Source organism: Schistocerca americana, chromosome 8 (assembly GCF_021461395.2).
Source record: "Schistocerca americana isolate TAMUIC-IGC-003095 chromosome 8, iqSchAmer2.1, whole genome shotgun sequence".
Taxonomy (NCBI): domain Eukaryota; kingdom Metazoa; phylum Arthropoda; class Insecta; order Orthoptera; family Acrididae; genus Schistocerca; species Schistocerca americana.
This window is the reverse complement of record NC_060126.1, coordinates 170,958,295-170,973,196: the sequence shown is the minus strand read 5'-3', so window position 1 is coordinate 170,973,196 and position 14,902 is coordinate 170,958,295. Positions and strand designations below refer to the sequence as shown.

Below are 14,902 nucleotides of genomic sequence, written 5' to 3'. Positions count from 1 at the left end.
GGTGGATCAAAACAAAATGTCCAGACACTCTGTGACCAAAATGGTACTGAAACAGAGGATGACAGATAAAGGCCGAAATACTAAATGTCTTTTTCCAAAGCTGTTTCACAGAGGAAGACTGCACTGTAGTTCCTTCTCTAGATTGTCGCACAGATGACAAAATGGTAGATATCAAAATAGATGACAAAGGGATAGAAAAACAATTAAAATTGCTCAAAAGGGGCAAGGCCGCTGGACCTGATGGGATACCAGTTCGATTTTACACAGAGTACGCGAAGGAACTTGCCACCCCCCCCCTGCCCCCCTCTTGCAATGGTGTACCGTAGGTCTCTAGATGAGTATAGTCTTCCAGAGGATTGGAAAAGGGCACAGGTCATTCCCATTTCCAAGAAGGGACGTCAAACAGATGTGCAGGACTATAGACCTATATCTCTATCATCGATCAGTTGTAGAATTTTGAAACACGTATTATGTTCGAGTACAATGACTTTTCTGGAGACTAGAAATCTACTCTGTAGGAATCAACACGGGTTTTGAAAAAGATGATCGTGTGAAACCCAACTCACACTATTTGTTCACGAGACTCAGAGGGCCATAGACACGGGTTCCCAGGTAGATGCCATGTTTCCTGACTTCCGCAAGGCGTTTGATACAGTTCCCCACAGTTGTTTAATAAAAAAGTAAGAGCCTATGGGCTATCAGACCGATTGTGTGATTGGATTGAAGAGTTCCCAGATAGAATGCAGCATGTCATTCTCAATGGAGAGAAGTCTTCTGAAGTAAGAGTGATTTCAGGTGTGCCGCAGGGGTGTGTCGTGGGACTGTTGCTATTCACAATATACATAAATGACCTTGTGGATAACATTGGAAGCTCACTGAGGCTTTTTGCGGATGATGCTGTAGTATATCGAGAGCTTGTAACAATGGAAAATTGTACTGAAATGCAGGAGGATCTGCAATGAGTTGATTCATGGTGTAGGGAATGGCAATTGAATCTCAATGTAGACAAGTGTAATGTGCTGCGAATACCTAGAAAGAAAGATCCTTTATCATTTAGCTACAATATAGCAGGTCAGCAACTGGAAGCAGTTAATTCCATAAACTATCTGGGAGTATGCATTAGGAGTGATTTAAAATGGAATGATCATATAAAGTTGATTGTTGGTAAAGCAGATGCCAGACCGAGATTCATTGGAAGAATCCTAAGGAAATGCAATCCAAAAACAAAGGAAGTAGGTTACAATATACTTGTTCGCCCACTGCTTGAATATTGATTACCAGTGTGGGATCCGTACCAGATAGGGTTGATAGAAGAGATAGAGAAGATCCAACCGAGAGCAGCGCACTTCGTTACAGGATCATTTAGTAAATGCGAAAGTGTTACGGAGATGATAGATAAACTCCAGTCGAAGACTCTGCAGGAGAGACGCTCAGTAGCTCGGTATGGGCTTTTGTTTAAGTTTTGAGCACATATCTTCACCGAGGAGTCAAGCAGTATACTGCTACCTCCTATGTATATCTCGTGAAGAGACCATGAGGATAAAATCAGAGAGATTAGAGCCCACACAGAGGCATACCGACAATCTTTCTTTCCACGAACAACACGAGACTGAAACAGAAGGGAGAATCGACAGAGGTACTCAAAGTACCCTCTGCCACACACTGTCAGGTGGCTTGCGGAGTACGGATGTAGATGTACATGTATATCCAATCTGCTATTAGTTATGGGATAATATTCTGGGCAGTGAACAGGAAAAATATCGAAGCTATATTCAAATTGCAGAAAAGAGCAGTACGTGTAATGACCAAGAGTAGCAGCATGGCTCACTGCCTTGAACTTTTTAAAATGCTGGAAATCTTAACTGTCCCATGTGAATATATTTTTCAGAATGTTACATACATTAAAAAAACATTTGATACTATGTTAACAATGGTTCTGTACATGGTTACAAAACTAGGAACTGCAATAATTTGCAACTGGATAGAAAAAAATAAAGTTAAAACGCAACAGAGTCTAATGTACAATGCCATCAAATTATATAACAAATTACCGCAAAACATAAAAGACATAGAGACAATCTCCTCCTTCACAGAAAAACTAAAAAAAATTTCACAAAATGAAAGTTACTATACAGTAATGGAGTACTTGAATTATAAAAGGAAGCCTGAAAAATGTAAATTAGATTATAAGAAAATTTCACTGTCAACTATTGTGTAAGAAACAAATTAAAACTGTTAAATTGTCTATTATTCAATGACGAAATCCATACAATGTAAATTGTTTCACGGATTAATAAAGAAATCAAATCAAATCAAATCATCCTTCTGTATATACAACTGACAAGTCTTAAAACAGAGTACCAACAGTGAAACCTTTTTTAAAAATCTGACAGCACTTTGGTGTAAAGTGTGAGAATTTATCTCCAAATATGTTGAACCAGTAGCAGTATAATTTTCCATAACAATACACTTTATTAAAACACTTTGTTTTAAGTCACATTCATAATGTTAGCTATCATTTTAATCAATTACAGGTTTTACTGTATTATTATCTGAAGACCCAAAAATGTAGAAGTTAATGCAAGCACCTCTCCTGATCCACCATAATAGACTGAAGCAACACAATCCCTGTGGAATGTATATCACCAACTTCTTTTTACAGCTAAGAACAATAGTGCATGTTAACACAAATGTACAGCACCAATCTGTTTATTCGTGGGCTCTTTCAGTTTCTGAAGCTTACAGAATTCCTCCAACTGTCAATATGAAGACCACAAGATGGATATGGCGGCAGAATCAGAGTCATATCACAAGCTGATTTCACAATAACATAGATTCACCGCTATTTGTGCTAGTGCTTCAAAATTCACAACTTAGAACAAGTATCACAAAAAAAAGCACATATTACATTTTGTGTTTCTTTGTGTTATGTTTCTTAAGACTACTGGATATGTCAAAACTTTTACCACAAATTTGACAGACATATGGTGGCCCTTCTGTATCAGTACATATGTGACTCTTCAAACCTCTAGCCTGAGTAAAAGACCTGCCACAATGTTCACAACCAAAGGGACGTTCTCCTGTATGCATTCGTTTGTGTCTTTCCAACCCACTTAACCGATCAAAAGATTTACCACAATCTTCACAGTCAAATGTTGGTAATGGTCCTATCATTCCTGCTCGCCTGCGTCTCCTAAATTTACCACTCTGTTTACGACAAACTTCACAACTTCGTTTCCTTTCTCCATCACGTCTCACCACAGTTAAAGCATGAGATTCTGTAAAAGTTCCACCACAGTCATCACAAGTATACACTTTCTTTTTTTCATGAATTTTCCTGTGTTCCTTCATACGAATAGACACAGTGAAAGTTCTCCCACAGATATCACAACTGTATGGTCTTTCTCCAGTGTGCTGACGTTTATGCCTCTTGAGATTGAAAGGGTCTTTAAAACCTTTACCACAGAATTCACAGCAGTAAGGCACTTCCCCTGTGTGTGTGCGTTTGTGACTCTCAAGTCGGTCAGATCTATTGTATGATTTGCCGCAAACATCACAACTATATGGTAGTTCCCCAGTGTGTATAAGTTCATGTCGTTTCAGATGGCATAACTGTCTGAAAGATTTGCCACACACATTGCATTTATATGGGTGCACACCCGAGTGTGAATTTGCATGTCTTGTCAATCTGGATGATTCAGTGAAAGATTTTCCACAGACTTCACACTTGTATGGGCGTGGTTTTACCTGCTCACATTTGCGTTCTTCAGCCTCAGCATCTTCACTCACAGATGAAGCAGTTGTCTCAATTTCTGTAGCGTGTTCTGACATGTGTACTGTCAGGAAGTCTTTTGATTTGAATCTTTTTTGACATATTTCACAAAACCACCACTCCAATGCTACACTTTTGAATGTCTCCACTCCTGCTGCCACAAATGGTCTCCTCTTATCATTCAAAGAATGCTTTCTCAAGCTTATTGCATCAGGAAATATCTTGCCACAGCGTTTGCAGATGTAGGATGATGGTTGCAAACTGTCAACACTGATAACGCTACTTGAATTTGTAAGACCTTCTCCTGATGTATCAGTACATTTTCCAGAAGCACTCTGCAGTAACCTATAAAATTAAGGATACCAATAAAAAACAGTACAAAATTTTAAATTGTATATATTTCTTAAAAGTTAAGTGAACTAACTGTAGAGGACAAGAAACATACATGCAAACCCCCCCCCCCCCCCCCCCCCCCCCCACTCATACACACACAATATCTGCTGTGACAGGCCCATATGACACAAAGTTGCTTGGTACCTCCTTAGCATTCAATAAGAGAATTATTTCATGAAAAATGAAATCATGGAAGCTCTAGGTTGGATTAACAACACTATCAAAAAATGATAGATTGCTACTCACAGTAAAGATGACATGTTGAGTTTCTGACCAGCACAATGAAAAGACTGTTACACATTAATAGCTTTCAGCCAAAGCCTTCTTCAGCAAAGAAAACAAACACAAATTCACACAATGAAACCCAACTCGTGTACATATGACCACTTACACAGGCAGGAGTGGGGCAGGAAAGGGGAGAGATAACAGGTTACAGGTGGAGGGAGAGAAAGCCCTGCCTACCAGAGTGTGCAGCGTCTAGAGACTCCCAGCACAGCGCCAGGAGGTGGGGTGCGGGGAAAGGCAAGCAGAACAGGATCAGGGAAGAGATAACAACATGCAGGTACATTGGTAGAGGGTGGCACACAAAGAGGGTGAAGGAATGCGAAAAGGACAGAGGTGATAGGACGAGAGGATGGAAACTGTTGGGTGGAGACTATGTCTAATAGACTTTTCTGTCTGCAACTCAATGGGTCATCTTTATTGTGAGTAGCAATCTATTTTTTCCTAATACTCTTGTTATTTCTTGAAAATGCATGCAAGCTGCACTTAGCATGTATTTATAGATAACAAGAATTAAATATATTTATTATTGTGTCCTCCTTATAAACAGTAGCGTACAATCTCACCCAGTAACATTTCATATTCGCTAAGGCCACAACTTGAATTGTCAATATCTCTCCACCTCCTTTTCCTTGTTTCATCACAGTAATTGCTTTGGCTATCAATGTCTCCAGTTTTGAGCCATTTGGATGACTATTTAGGATGAAAATGTACTTCAGGATGTGGGCAACGATCAACTTCACATATACATCTCTATCATAGATGATGGATTATTTGGTAGCCAGACTCTGACATGAGAGTAATAGAAAATCAAAACATTGTGTAAATTGTACCACCATTACAAACATCAGTGTGTATTGTCATACAAATTTTAAGTTTATTTCAGACTTTATTAAAAGGTAACTTAAAGTCAACCAGGAGTACAGCAAATGTAAAATAATTCTGGATACCTGGAACATACAAGTCAAGTCTAATTCTGAGAAAGTACTGACATCTGCTGCAATCTAGGTGTCACTTGATACAAACGAATCACAAAAGCTATTTAATTCAGTCATATACTACGGTCCTGAAATTCACGCCCAAGTTCTTTGGCAGCTGATGTGTCATTGGATTTTAAAAGAAAAATACTCTACTTCAAAATAACAACACTGTAAGGAAACACTAGATTGCACCTTACTGTAAATAATTATGATAAGCATGTATGTAAGGCAAAATCTGGTTTCGGGCAGCCAGAGACAGTGGTCACATGTGTGCGAGTTGCATTTGCATGAATGTGTGTGTTTTCTAATACAGAAGGCCTCTTAGCCAAAAGCTTACTTGTTTAGCAGTCTTTTTGTTGGGCCTGTCTGGAACTCAGCATCTCCACTATATGGTGAGTAGCAATCTATCCCCTTCATCATACAGTCATAGCACTACTACAGGTTGAAGAATCTATTACAGAGTTACGGTAGTTAAGCCAACTCTTTGCTAAATGTACTTAAATCTGTTTCTAATGTGAGATAATATGAGTGACTTACAAGAAGACTAATGCTTATGTGAGAAGTGTGAATTTTGTTCTTTATGAAGCTCAAATATACCAATAGTTGTTGAAAAGTATCCTTCGAGTACCTAATTATTTCACAAATAGAGAGAGAGTCTTTAAGGTTCCTGTAACTAGCATCATTCTTCAGAGAAGAAGTTTATAGAGATTCCAGAAGCCGGATAACCAGAGAAGAAGATAGGCTGTGTACACCAAATAAGTCGCTGTGTACACCAAGTAAGTCAACTTGTATAAGAGAAGTGGGAAGTCTGCACATACAATTCCCAAATTCTTGTCTTCAAAATGTTAGAATGTGGTGACTGGTGTGAAAGAACACAAGAAGACAGGAATTTTGAGACAAAAACGAGATAAGAAGATATCATGTCTTGCCATAGCAACTGAGCATAATGAGACAAAAGAATCATTCCAAGAAATTGAATTAAGCCTAAAGTATCAGATGGAGAAAATTTATGAATGTAAAAAAGGAGAAGACTTAAGAAAGTCACAATGTAAAAAACAGGATAGAAGATCTTGACATATTAGACTAAGAAGAGACACGCCTAGAAAGATATGACCAAGAAGATCTGGTGCAGGGAGTATACAGCTCTCACACACATCATAAGGATGCAGATGTGGAAACCACCCTACATCCGATGTCGCTGGCACCAGCTGCTGTTCACCGGTGTTGACCTGCCATCACATCCGCTCACCTACACTGCCAAAAGTCTATGCTAGGTGAGTGCGAAACAAAACTTTAGTACCTTAGCAAGAAGTGATACAAACTATTGAGTGAACTTTATTAGTGTAGTTATTATACTTAAAGTTAATTTTTAAATGCTCACAAGGTCTAAAGCTTGTAAAAATATGGATAACGAACAGCAAGTTGGGGAAACTTCATAACCAGTCATGGCTATGAAAATTAGTAAAGAAGGGCCAGATTGGTCTGAGTAGGTAAATGTAATCAAAACTCAATTAAATGAAGCCTTAAATGCTCAGAGTCTGCAGTTAAATGCTAAATTAGATGGTCAGAGTGGAACTTTAAATGCTAAATTTGATGTTCAGTATGAAACTTTAGGATTGTTAAATGCCAAGGTAGATTCACAAAGTAAAGAATTTAGTAATCTATGTGAAGGCATGGGAGATTTGAAGACTGAATTCAACACTTTAAATACTAAAGTAGAGAATGTTAAGACAAATTTAAAGAATGAACTGACTAGTTCCTTGCACATTCATGTAAATCAAATGTTCACTGACCATAGTAGAAAACAGAATGATAATTCCAGGAGTTATCAAAAAAACTTAGAATTTGAGATTGAGGACAGATGCAATAATGTAGAATCAGAAATCAACGAAAAATTAGGATCTTTCGAAAATGTGTGTAATGTTAAATTGAATGCTGTACAGCAGGGACTGAGTACTTTAAAAGAGAGAGTAGATAAGCAGAGCGAATTAATGCCTGCCATTCAGTCATAAATTACAGGTGTAAGTACATGAGTGGATAATGTAGAAAGAAGCTTTAAAGAGAAAATAGCAAACTATTATATTGTAAATATAAGTAGTTTGGAAGAACAAGTTGATGAAATTATAGAAAGAAAAGTTACCGCGAGAATAACATTTGGGAACCTGTCGCCTATGGCTTCTTCTGAACTTACTGATACCAGGAAGGGCATAGATGAACTCTGGAGAGAATTCAAACTTATCCAGGAACAAGTAGAAAAACGAGTAACTTCACCTAATGTGGTGTTAACCAGTGAAGCAGTTACTGATTTGCAATTGGGAGCTCATTTGGGGTTATCGAGACAATTCCCTAAATTTAATAGAGAGGTACATCCAACACATTTTTTTGAAAAGGTTTAACCAGGCTTTGCCAGAAAATTGGGAAGATTCTAAAAAGATCGAATTTGCTGTGGGTTACCTTCTAGGAGAAGCCTCAGAATGGGGAACCATAAATATTGAGACCTTTTCCTCTTGGGGAGATTTCCAAAAGAAGTTTAAAGAGAAGTATTGGCCTGTAAGAGCACAAGAAAAGTTAATATCATATCCATGGGACCCGGGCAGAGTCATATATCCCCCAGGGACATTAACATTCTGAGTTAATGGACGGAGTGACGACTGTCGGATCCTGAATTGTTTTCGGTGTTTCTTCCAAAACAGTTTCCCTGCATCGAATTCCTTTAAAATCTTAAACTACTCTGTCATCTATTCCTAAAATCTTCAACTATCCTGTAATCTTATATCATAGAAAAATGGATATTACAGTCAAATAAAAAACAATCCTACAGAATCACAGGTAAAAAGTGGTATTTAGATAAATTGAAATGAATTGAATATTATGTGTTTTAGAAAATATAATATTGTGTGACTAGTTGAACAACTAATATACCACAGTATATAGATTTTCTATTTTGTATAGAATATTTTATACCTTTTGTGAGATGTGATATAAATGGGAAGGTTTGTATTAAGTTTGAAAGGGATGGGTGTTGTAGATAAAAGCATGGTTTTCAAGAGCAGATAAACCATGGCTAACACAAAACACACATCACACCTTTCAGACAACCCTCGCAAATAAGTGTGCCTGATTCTTCACCATTTGCTGTTTCCATAGGGTTGCTAAGATTTCCTTCGGGGACCTCAAGGGCGAAGGTGGGAATGTCTATTCTGTAGGAGATGATTTAACACCAAACCTCCTACGGTGTCTCACTCAAGTACCTGAGGGGTAGGGATCCTGGGGAAGAAGGGTGGTAAGGATTTCCTGTCTTTGGGGCTATTTTCGTTCTCTTCTTAGATCTCAGCAATCATATCTATTTTTTTCCTTTCTTGCTTTTCATTTGAGAACCTATCTATTTTTCCACTCTTTCCATATTCACAAACTTCTATCGCTGAAGTCCTTTCTTGTTTCCCTGGTTTATAACAACCTACATCTTAAATTTAGATAAGAAAGATGAAGAATCAGACTACATGAAGACAACATGAAGACACATCCACATACACACAAGAATACCCTTATACACAAACATTGAAATTACAGACTAGAAACCTGCTGTGATGTGAGACTGCCAGGTGTTGTAGGGGAAAGAATGTGTGTATATACGAAAATATGCACATACACACATACAAATATATATAAAGACTGTGACGATTCTACATCGCAAATATATATAAAAAACTATCATACATATACATAAGTATATAAAAACTACTAAGATTCTGCATCAAGTATACATAAGGAGGATGTGTGAGCAAAGACAAAGAACACAAACAAGAGTGGAATTTATCGTGATAGTCATTTAAGAAAAGTCAGTATAATAAATATTCTGAAATTTGATGAATAGTAGGATAGTAAGACTTGAATTATAGGTAGGTGTAATATCTACTAAGAGTATAGAAGTTGAGGAGGACTCTATGAATTAAATTAAAAAGTGAATGTGAAGTGTAGAGTAGATTTGTAGCTTTACCAGAAAGTACTTGATTATAGTATACATAGAAACGTATACTAGGGTAATGAACCATGAACCCTCTCAGAAAGATTAAGGGAGGCATACCCGGCATTTACTAAATATAAAGGACAGGCATACCTACATGGAGATAGGACAACCTGTGGCCTAAAAAATAGGAATGTTTTATAAAGGGGTGTGCCTACCAGAATGGAAAGAGGAAGTGCTCTCATAAGGTCAACCACAAGCAAGGTATAGGTACTGATCCCAGGGGAAAGGGACAGTATCGTGATAAAAGTTACAAAATCTGGTAGGGATTATTCTGGAAAGTTTAAATGCTATGCACAACGAGCGTTAATACATTTCATGGAAGTTTACGAGTGTCTAGAGAACACTTTCATTTCGTCCGGAGTTCCTCCAAACTACGAAGAATAATAGAAATAGTACATACTAAGGAAAGGTAGTGCAATAGATGAGAACAGAAAGTAGATTACTCATGTGCCACAAATATCTGGAGCTTACAATCGGAGAAAGGGAGTCCTCATAATTCCTAAATATTAGAAAAGTTGAGTAAAACCTTGCACAAATGCTCAAGTTTGAACAAAGTAGAGCAAGAAAAGAGTAGAAAGACTGTAAGCAGAAGCCTCTTTAACAGAATCCAAAGAATTGTAGTTGAAAAAAATATGTATATAAACATGTAGAAGAAAAGTATATGGTTATGATATGTAATGTTATGGGTGATGTTATTTACATAATGATTATGTAAAAAATATCGTGTGTTCGGTCTGAGGAGGGGAATATGTAGTGTTTTGAGAATTTCTGTGTAAATTCTAGAACCACTCGGCCTTCTACCATCTCAAACACACGATGTTTTAGATGTGAGAGTGGGATGCCAGAATCCTATCTATTGCGCGTCACATGTTTGTGTGTGCAGGTGTGAAATCAGTCATGAGTGGAAGGTAGACGCAGTGGGGTGATCCGTGGAAGTTCTAGTGAAAGTATACGGAAGAACTGTGGAACTTCTAGGTTATTCTGTGATAATTGTATCAGTGACCATTGTTATAAATAGCAAGAACAATTGAGATTCTGAAGTCTAAAAAAAATCTCTTATCTTGGGCCTGCTGGAGGCAAGACGTATTTTATGATATGTTTGTAATAGAGTTATGGTAGTTAAGCCAACTCTTTGCTAAATGTACTTAAATCTGTTTCTAATGTGAGATAACACAAGTTACTTACGAGAAGTCTAATGTTTATGTGAGAAGTGTGAATTTTGTTCTTTATGAAGCTCAAATATACTGATAGTTGTTGAAAAGTATTCTTCGAGTACCTAATTACTTCACAAGTAGAGAGAGAGTCTTTAAGGTTCCTGTAACTAGCACCATTCTTCAGAGAAGAAGTTTATAGAGATTCCAGAAGCTGGCTGTGTACACCAAGTAAGTCAACTTGTATAAGAGAAGTGGGAAGCTTGCACATACACTTCCCACATTCTTGCCATCAAAATGTTAGACAACTGGTTGGCAAACTCATACCAAGAGCGCAGCAACATTGCAGCAGCAGGAGACCAGGCATCAGGTGGCATGGCTTACGCAGCTGGCAATGCAGCAGCAGTCACTCTCACAGTGCCCCGCTGATGTCAGAGCAGGCTCCCAGCAGTGTCTGCTGGTATCATACCAATTTCAGAAATGAAGCAACCAAGTGCTGCACCTCTTGCTCACACCTAGACACCAGCTGCTATCAATATAGATGCACCCAGCTGCAGTACTATATTGAAGCGTCTGTTTGTAGCAGAACAAGGTGGGGGCATGTAGACACTCGATCAGATTTATCAATTTCCCTAGAACCACACTAAGAGATCACAAGAAGGCCAAAACACCGTGTCTCATGGTGGCAAGCAATTCACCACAAAAACATATAACACCCAACATTGGGTCTTGGACTGTGTCACACATTTATGTGGAGGTTCACAAACCAGTCTGGGTGCAGATTTCCTCAGACACTACAAGTGGACACTGGCAGATACTGAAAGTGCCAAGTTGATCAACATGACAACAAGTCTGAAGATAACTGGGCAGTGACAGCAGGCTGTCTTTTTCACCATTAAACCCCAGGCATGTTCCAGACTGTTCATAGGCTGTTCTGAACAAATTTCTGGAATTAACTCACCCATCTAAGGGACATCAAGCATTCAATGCTCCACCATATTATCATCTCCCCATAGGGCCTCCAATTTTGTGCTGCCTAGATCGCCTAGCAACCAACAGGATTGCGATAGCAAAGGCCAAGTTTGAGCCAATGTTGTGACAAGGCATCATCTGACCGTCGAGCAGCCTGTGGTCTTCTGCCTCGCATTTGATGCCTAAAAAGGATAATTTGTGGCACACGCATGGGGACTTCTGCATGCTAAATTCCAGGACAGTGGCAGACAGATTTCTGGTGCTGCATCTGCAACAATTTAGCCATGTCCCAGCAGGTGTGACTGTTTTTAGCAAAACTGACCATGTGAAGATGTACATACAGATCCTATCGCACCTTATGGTGTAGGAAAAATCATTATTACCATTCCCTTCAGGTTCTACGAGAGCATGTTTATGATGTTTGGCCTCAAGAAAGCTGCTCAGATTTGGCACTTCTTGGATGGGATCTTGATAGGTTAACCATGCTGCTTTGCATACCATGATGACATCCTTGTGTTCCACGAGACACCCAAGCTACACCACAACCACGTAACAACTGTTTTCCAGCACCTCATAGAGGCTGGCATTGTGATCAACCTGCAATAATTGAATTTTGCAGACATTTAAACACACCTACTGGATCTACACCTTTGCCAGACAAAGTACGGGCAATAGTGAACATGCCACACACACACACACACACACACACACACACGCACACACACACACACACACACACACACACACACAACTCACAAAGGCCTACATCATTACCTCGGGATGATTAAGTTCTACTCGCACAATCTGAGTAATGCTCTCACAGTGCTCAGAGCTCTGACTGCAGCGCAATGCAGCCCCACTGCAAAAGCAAGGGCTCCTGTAACCTGGACTGATGAATAGAGCACAGCTTTATCTAAATGTCTAAATGGTGCCTTGCCAAAGCTGTACTACTCATCCATCCAATACATGATGTGGACTTGGTCGTCAATGCGAACACCGTGGCTTCTTCTTGCGAAAGTTATCGACATTATCAATGCCCTTGGAGGGAATGCAACCATGAGCTGCTGGCTGTGTATCAGGCGATGAAACACTTCTGCTTGTCGGTATAAGCCCACCACTTCATTATCTTCACTGAACATAAACCTATAACAGATACTTTGTGGATCAACAACACCAACTGTTCACCATGCCAACTACAGCAGTTGGAGTATGTGTTGCAGATCACAATGGGCATCTGCACATCTCTGGGATGGACAATATTGTTGCTGATAGCTTGTCTCGTGACTGCGCAGTCATCTCCATCTCACTGAACTTTGAAGATGCCGCAAAAGAACAGGAGGGCGATGGAGAACTGTACAGCTTCCAACACAACACCTCCAGTGGCCTACATCTAGAATTGGTCCCAGAAGGTCTGATGCGACATTATGACAGGCACATATCATCCGTTCTTTCCAGAAAGTCTCATGCAGTGTTCAAAACTGTGTCCCCATGTTATCAAATCCCAGTGCAAACATCATGGTGTTGCTTGTGGCGCCATATTTTGTCTAGCTTAGACTTCGAGAAACTTCCGTCGGTAGGCATGCACATGCATGGCATGCCAGTGCACCAAGCCCATTTACTCTGTCCCAAGGCAAATGCTACCTTCTTACAGTGGTGGACTACTTCACCTGCTGGCCGAAGGTGATGCCCATAGCAGACATTACCGCTGAGACGGTCACTACTGCCTTTGTTGATACCTGAATGGTGCACTTCGGCTGCCCTAGCCACGTAACTACACACAACAGCTGCCGGTTCAACTGTGTTCAAAAACGTCACCCATCTGTGTGGTGTGTGGCTGAACTGCATGACAATCTACCAACCAGCTCCATCAGATGCTGAAGATGGCCCTGATGTGCCATGATACCTCCTGGATGGAGGCACTCCTGGCTCATACTCCTTGGCCTGTGAGTGATCCTCAAGCAAAAGATCGGCACCTCACCAGCACGCCACATCTATGGCCAGTCACTCTCCATCTCCAGAGAATTCATGGAGGAATTACCGCTGCCACATGACACCTTGGCTCCACCACAAGCAGCATGTCTGCACTGTCACATGGCTGGACTCTGACCGCACCCACTGATGCGGCACAGCACAGGCAGAGCTTTCGTTCCAAGCAGATCTACAGTGCCGCACACAGGTGTGTTACAGCTACCACTTTGGCCATCCTACTTGGCACTGCACCACTTGATGACTCATGGTGGGAAGGCATTGGAGGTCAAGTACAATAATAGGCTGACTAAAGTCTCCAGTGACAGAGTAAAATAGGCATTCATCTAGACAGAACCAGCTGCTGCACATTTCTTCAACCTGGAGGTGGGCTTGGCAATGGACAATGTAACCAGCCATGCAGAGCCCATCCCCACACCTGCCGATGACTCACTCAAGCTGCCAGCTGTCACCAAGCAGCCATGAGCACCCCAATCGCCCCACCCAGACGGCTGCCTGGACTGCATTCCAGCCAGCGGACTACATCACACATGCCGGCTGCTGTGTCCGCTTCAAATGCCCATGCTGCATCATAATAATGTCACACCGCACAAAGCAGCCCACGCACACCCCCGTGCATGCCACACCAGCTGCACGTGATGTCACACACTACAGCCATTGTGCTCACGCTGCATCACACACTGCCACCATTGTGCTCATGCAGAAGTCACCACAAGCATGTGAGACACAGACATACAGGTATGCTAGCTGTAGATGGAACATTTTCAATTTTTGCGCCTAACGAGCTCCACTCCCCTATGCAGAAGTACTGTTAGACCAAAGCTCAGCAACAATGCAGTGCCCAAGGGTGTACAGGCCACAAAGAGAGACGGTAGTGAAAACAAGCAGCTGATACTGCATGGAGTTCTACACCATTCTTCAATCTCTTGAGCTATGGTCCACACAGATTGAGCACAATGCACTCTATCAACCATCGCATATGCAAACCAGACAGCCATTACTTGTTTGCTATGTTTCTTGTGCCAGCAAATTAAATGGTATCCATGAGTCAGCAGACAAATCACATGCTCGGCCACTCACATGACCATTGTCCTTCTGCAGCTACGAGACTGTACTGCATGCTCAATCACTGAGATTAGTGGGTTGAGCCATCCACCACTGTCGCGCAATCGCCCTCGTGAGCATTTTGAGTGAGAATATTATGAGTTTTTTTGTGCGTGTATATTATTGTTAATAAATGAGATGTTGCATTACCACATGTATTCAATTACCACCACCTGTGCCTATAGCTTGGACTTTGTGTGTAGACACAGCAGTAAGTCGGGTCACAGTGTGACAG

General features: G+C 40.4%; 1 protein-coding gene across 2 annotated transcripts in view; it reads right to left on the bottom strand.

Annotated features, from left to right (window-relative positions):
* Positions 1–2,035: 2,035 nt before the first annotated feature.
* LOC124545443 (zinc finger protein 726-like) overlaps positions 2,036–14,902 on the bottom strand; it is a 167,109-nt gene continuing 154,242 nt past the window's right edge. For both annotated transcript variants that reach the window (XM_047124365.1, XM_047124366.1), the window contains exon 6: positions 2,036–4,117. In XM_047124365.1, the coding sequence (XP_046980321.1) occupies positions 2,905–4,117 (1,213 nt within the window). In that variant the 3' untranslated portion in view covers positions 2,036–2,904. The remainder of the gene's footprint in view (positions 4,118–14,902) is intronic.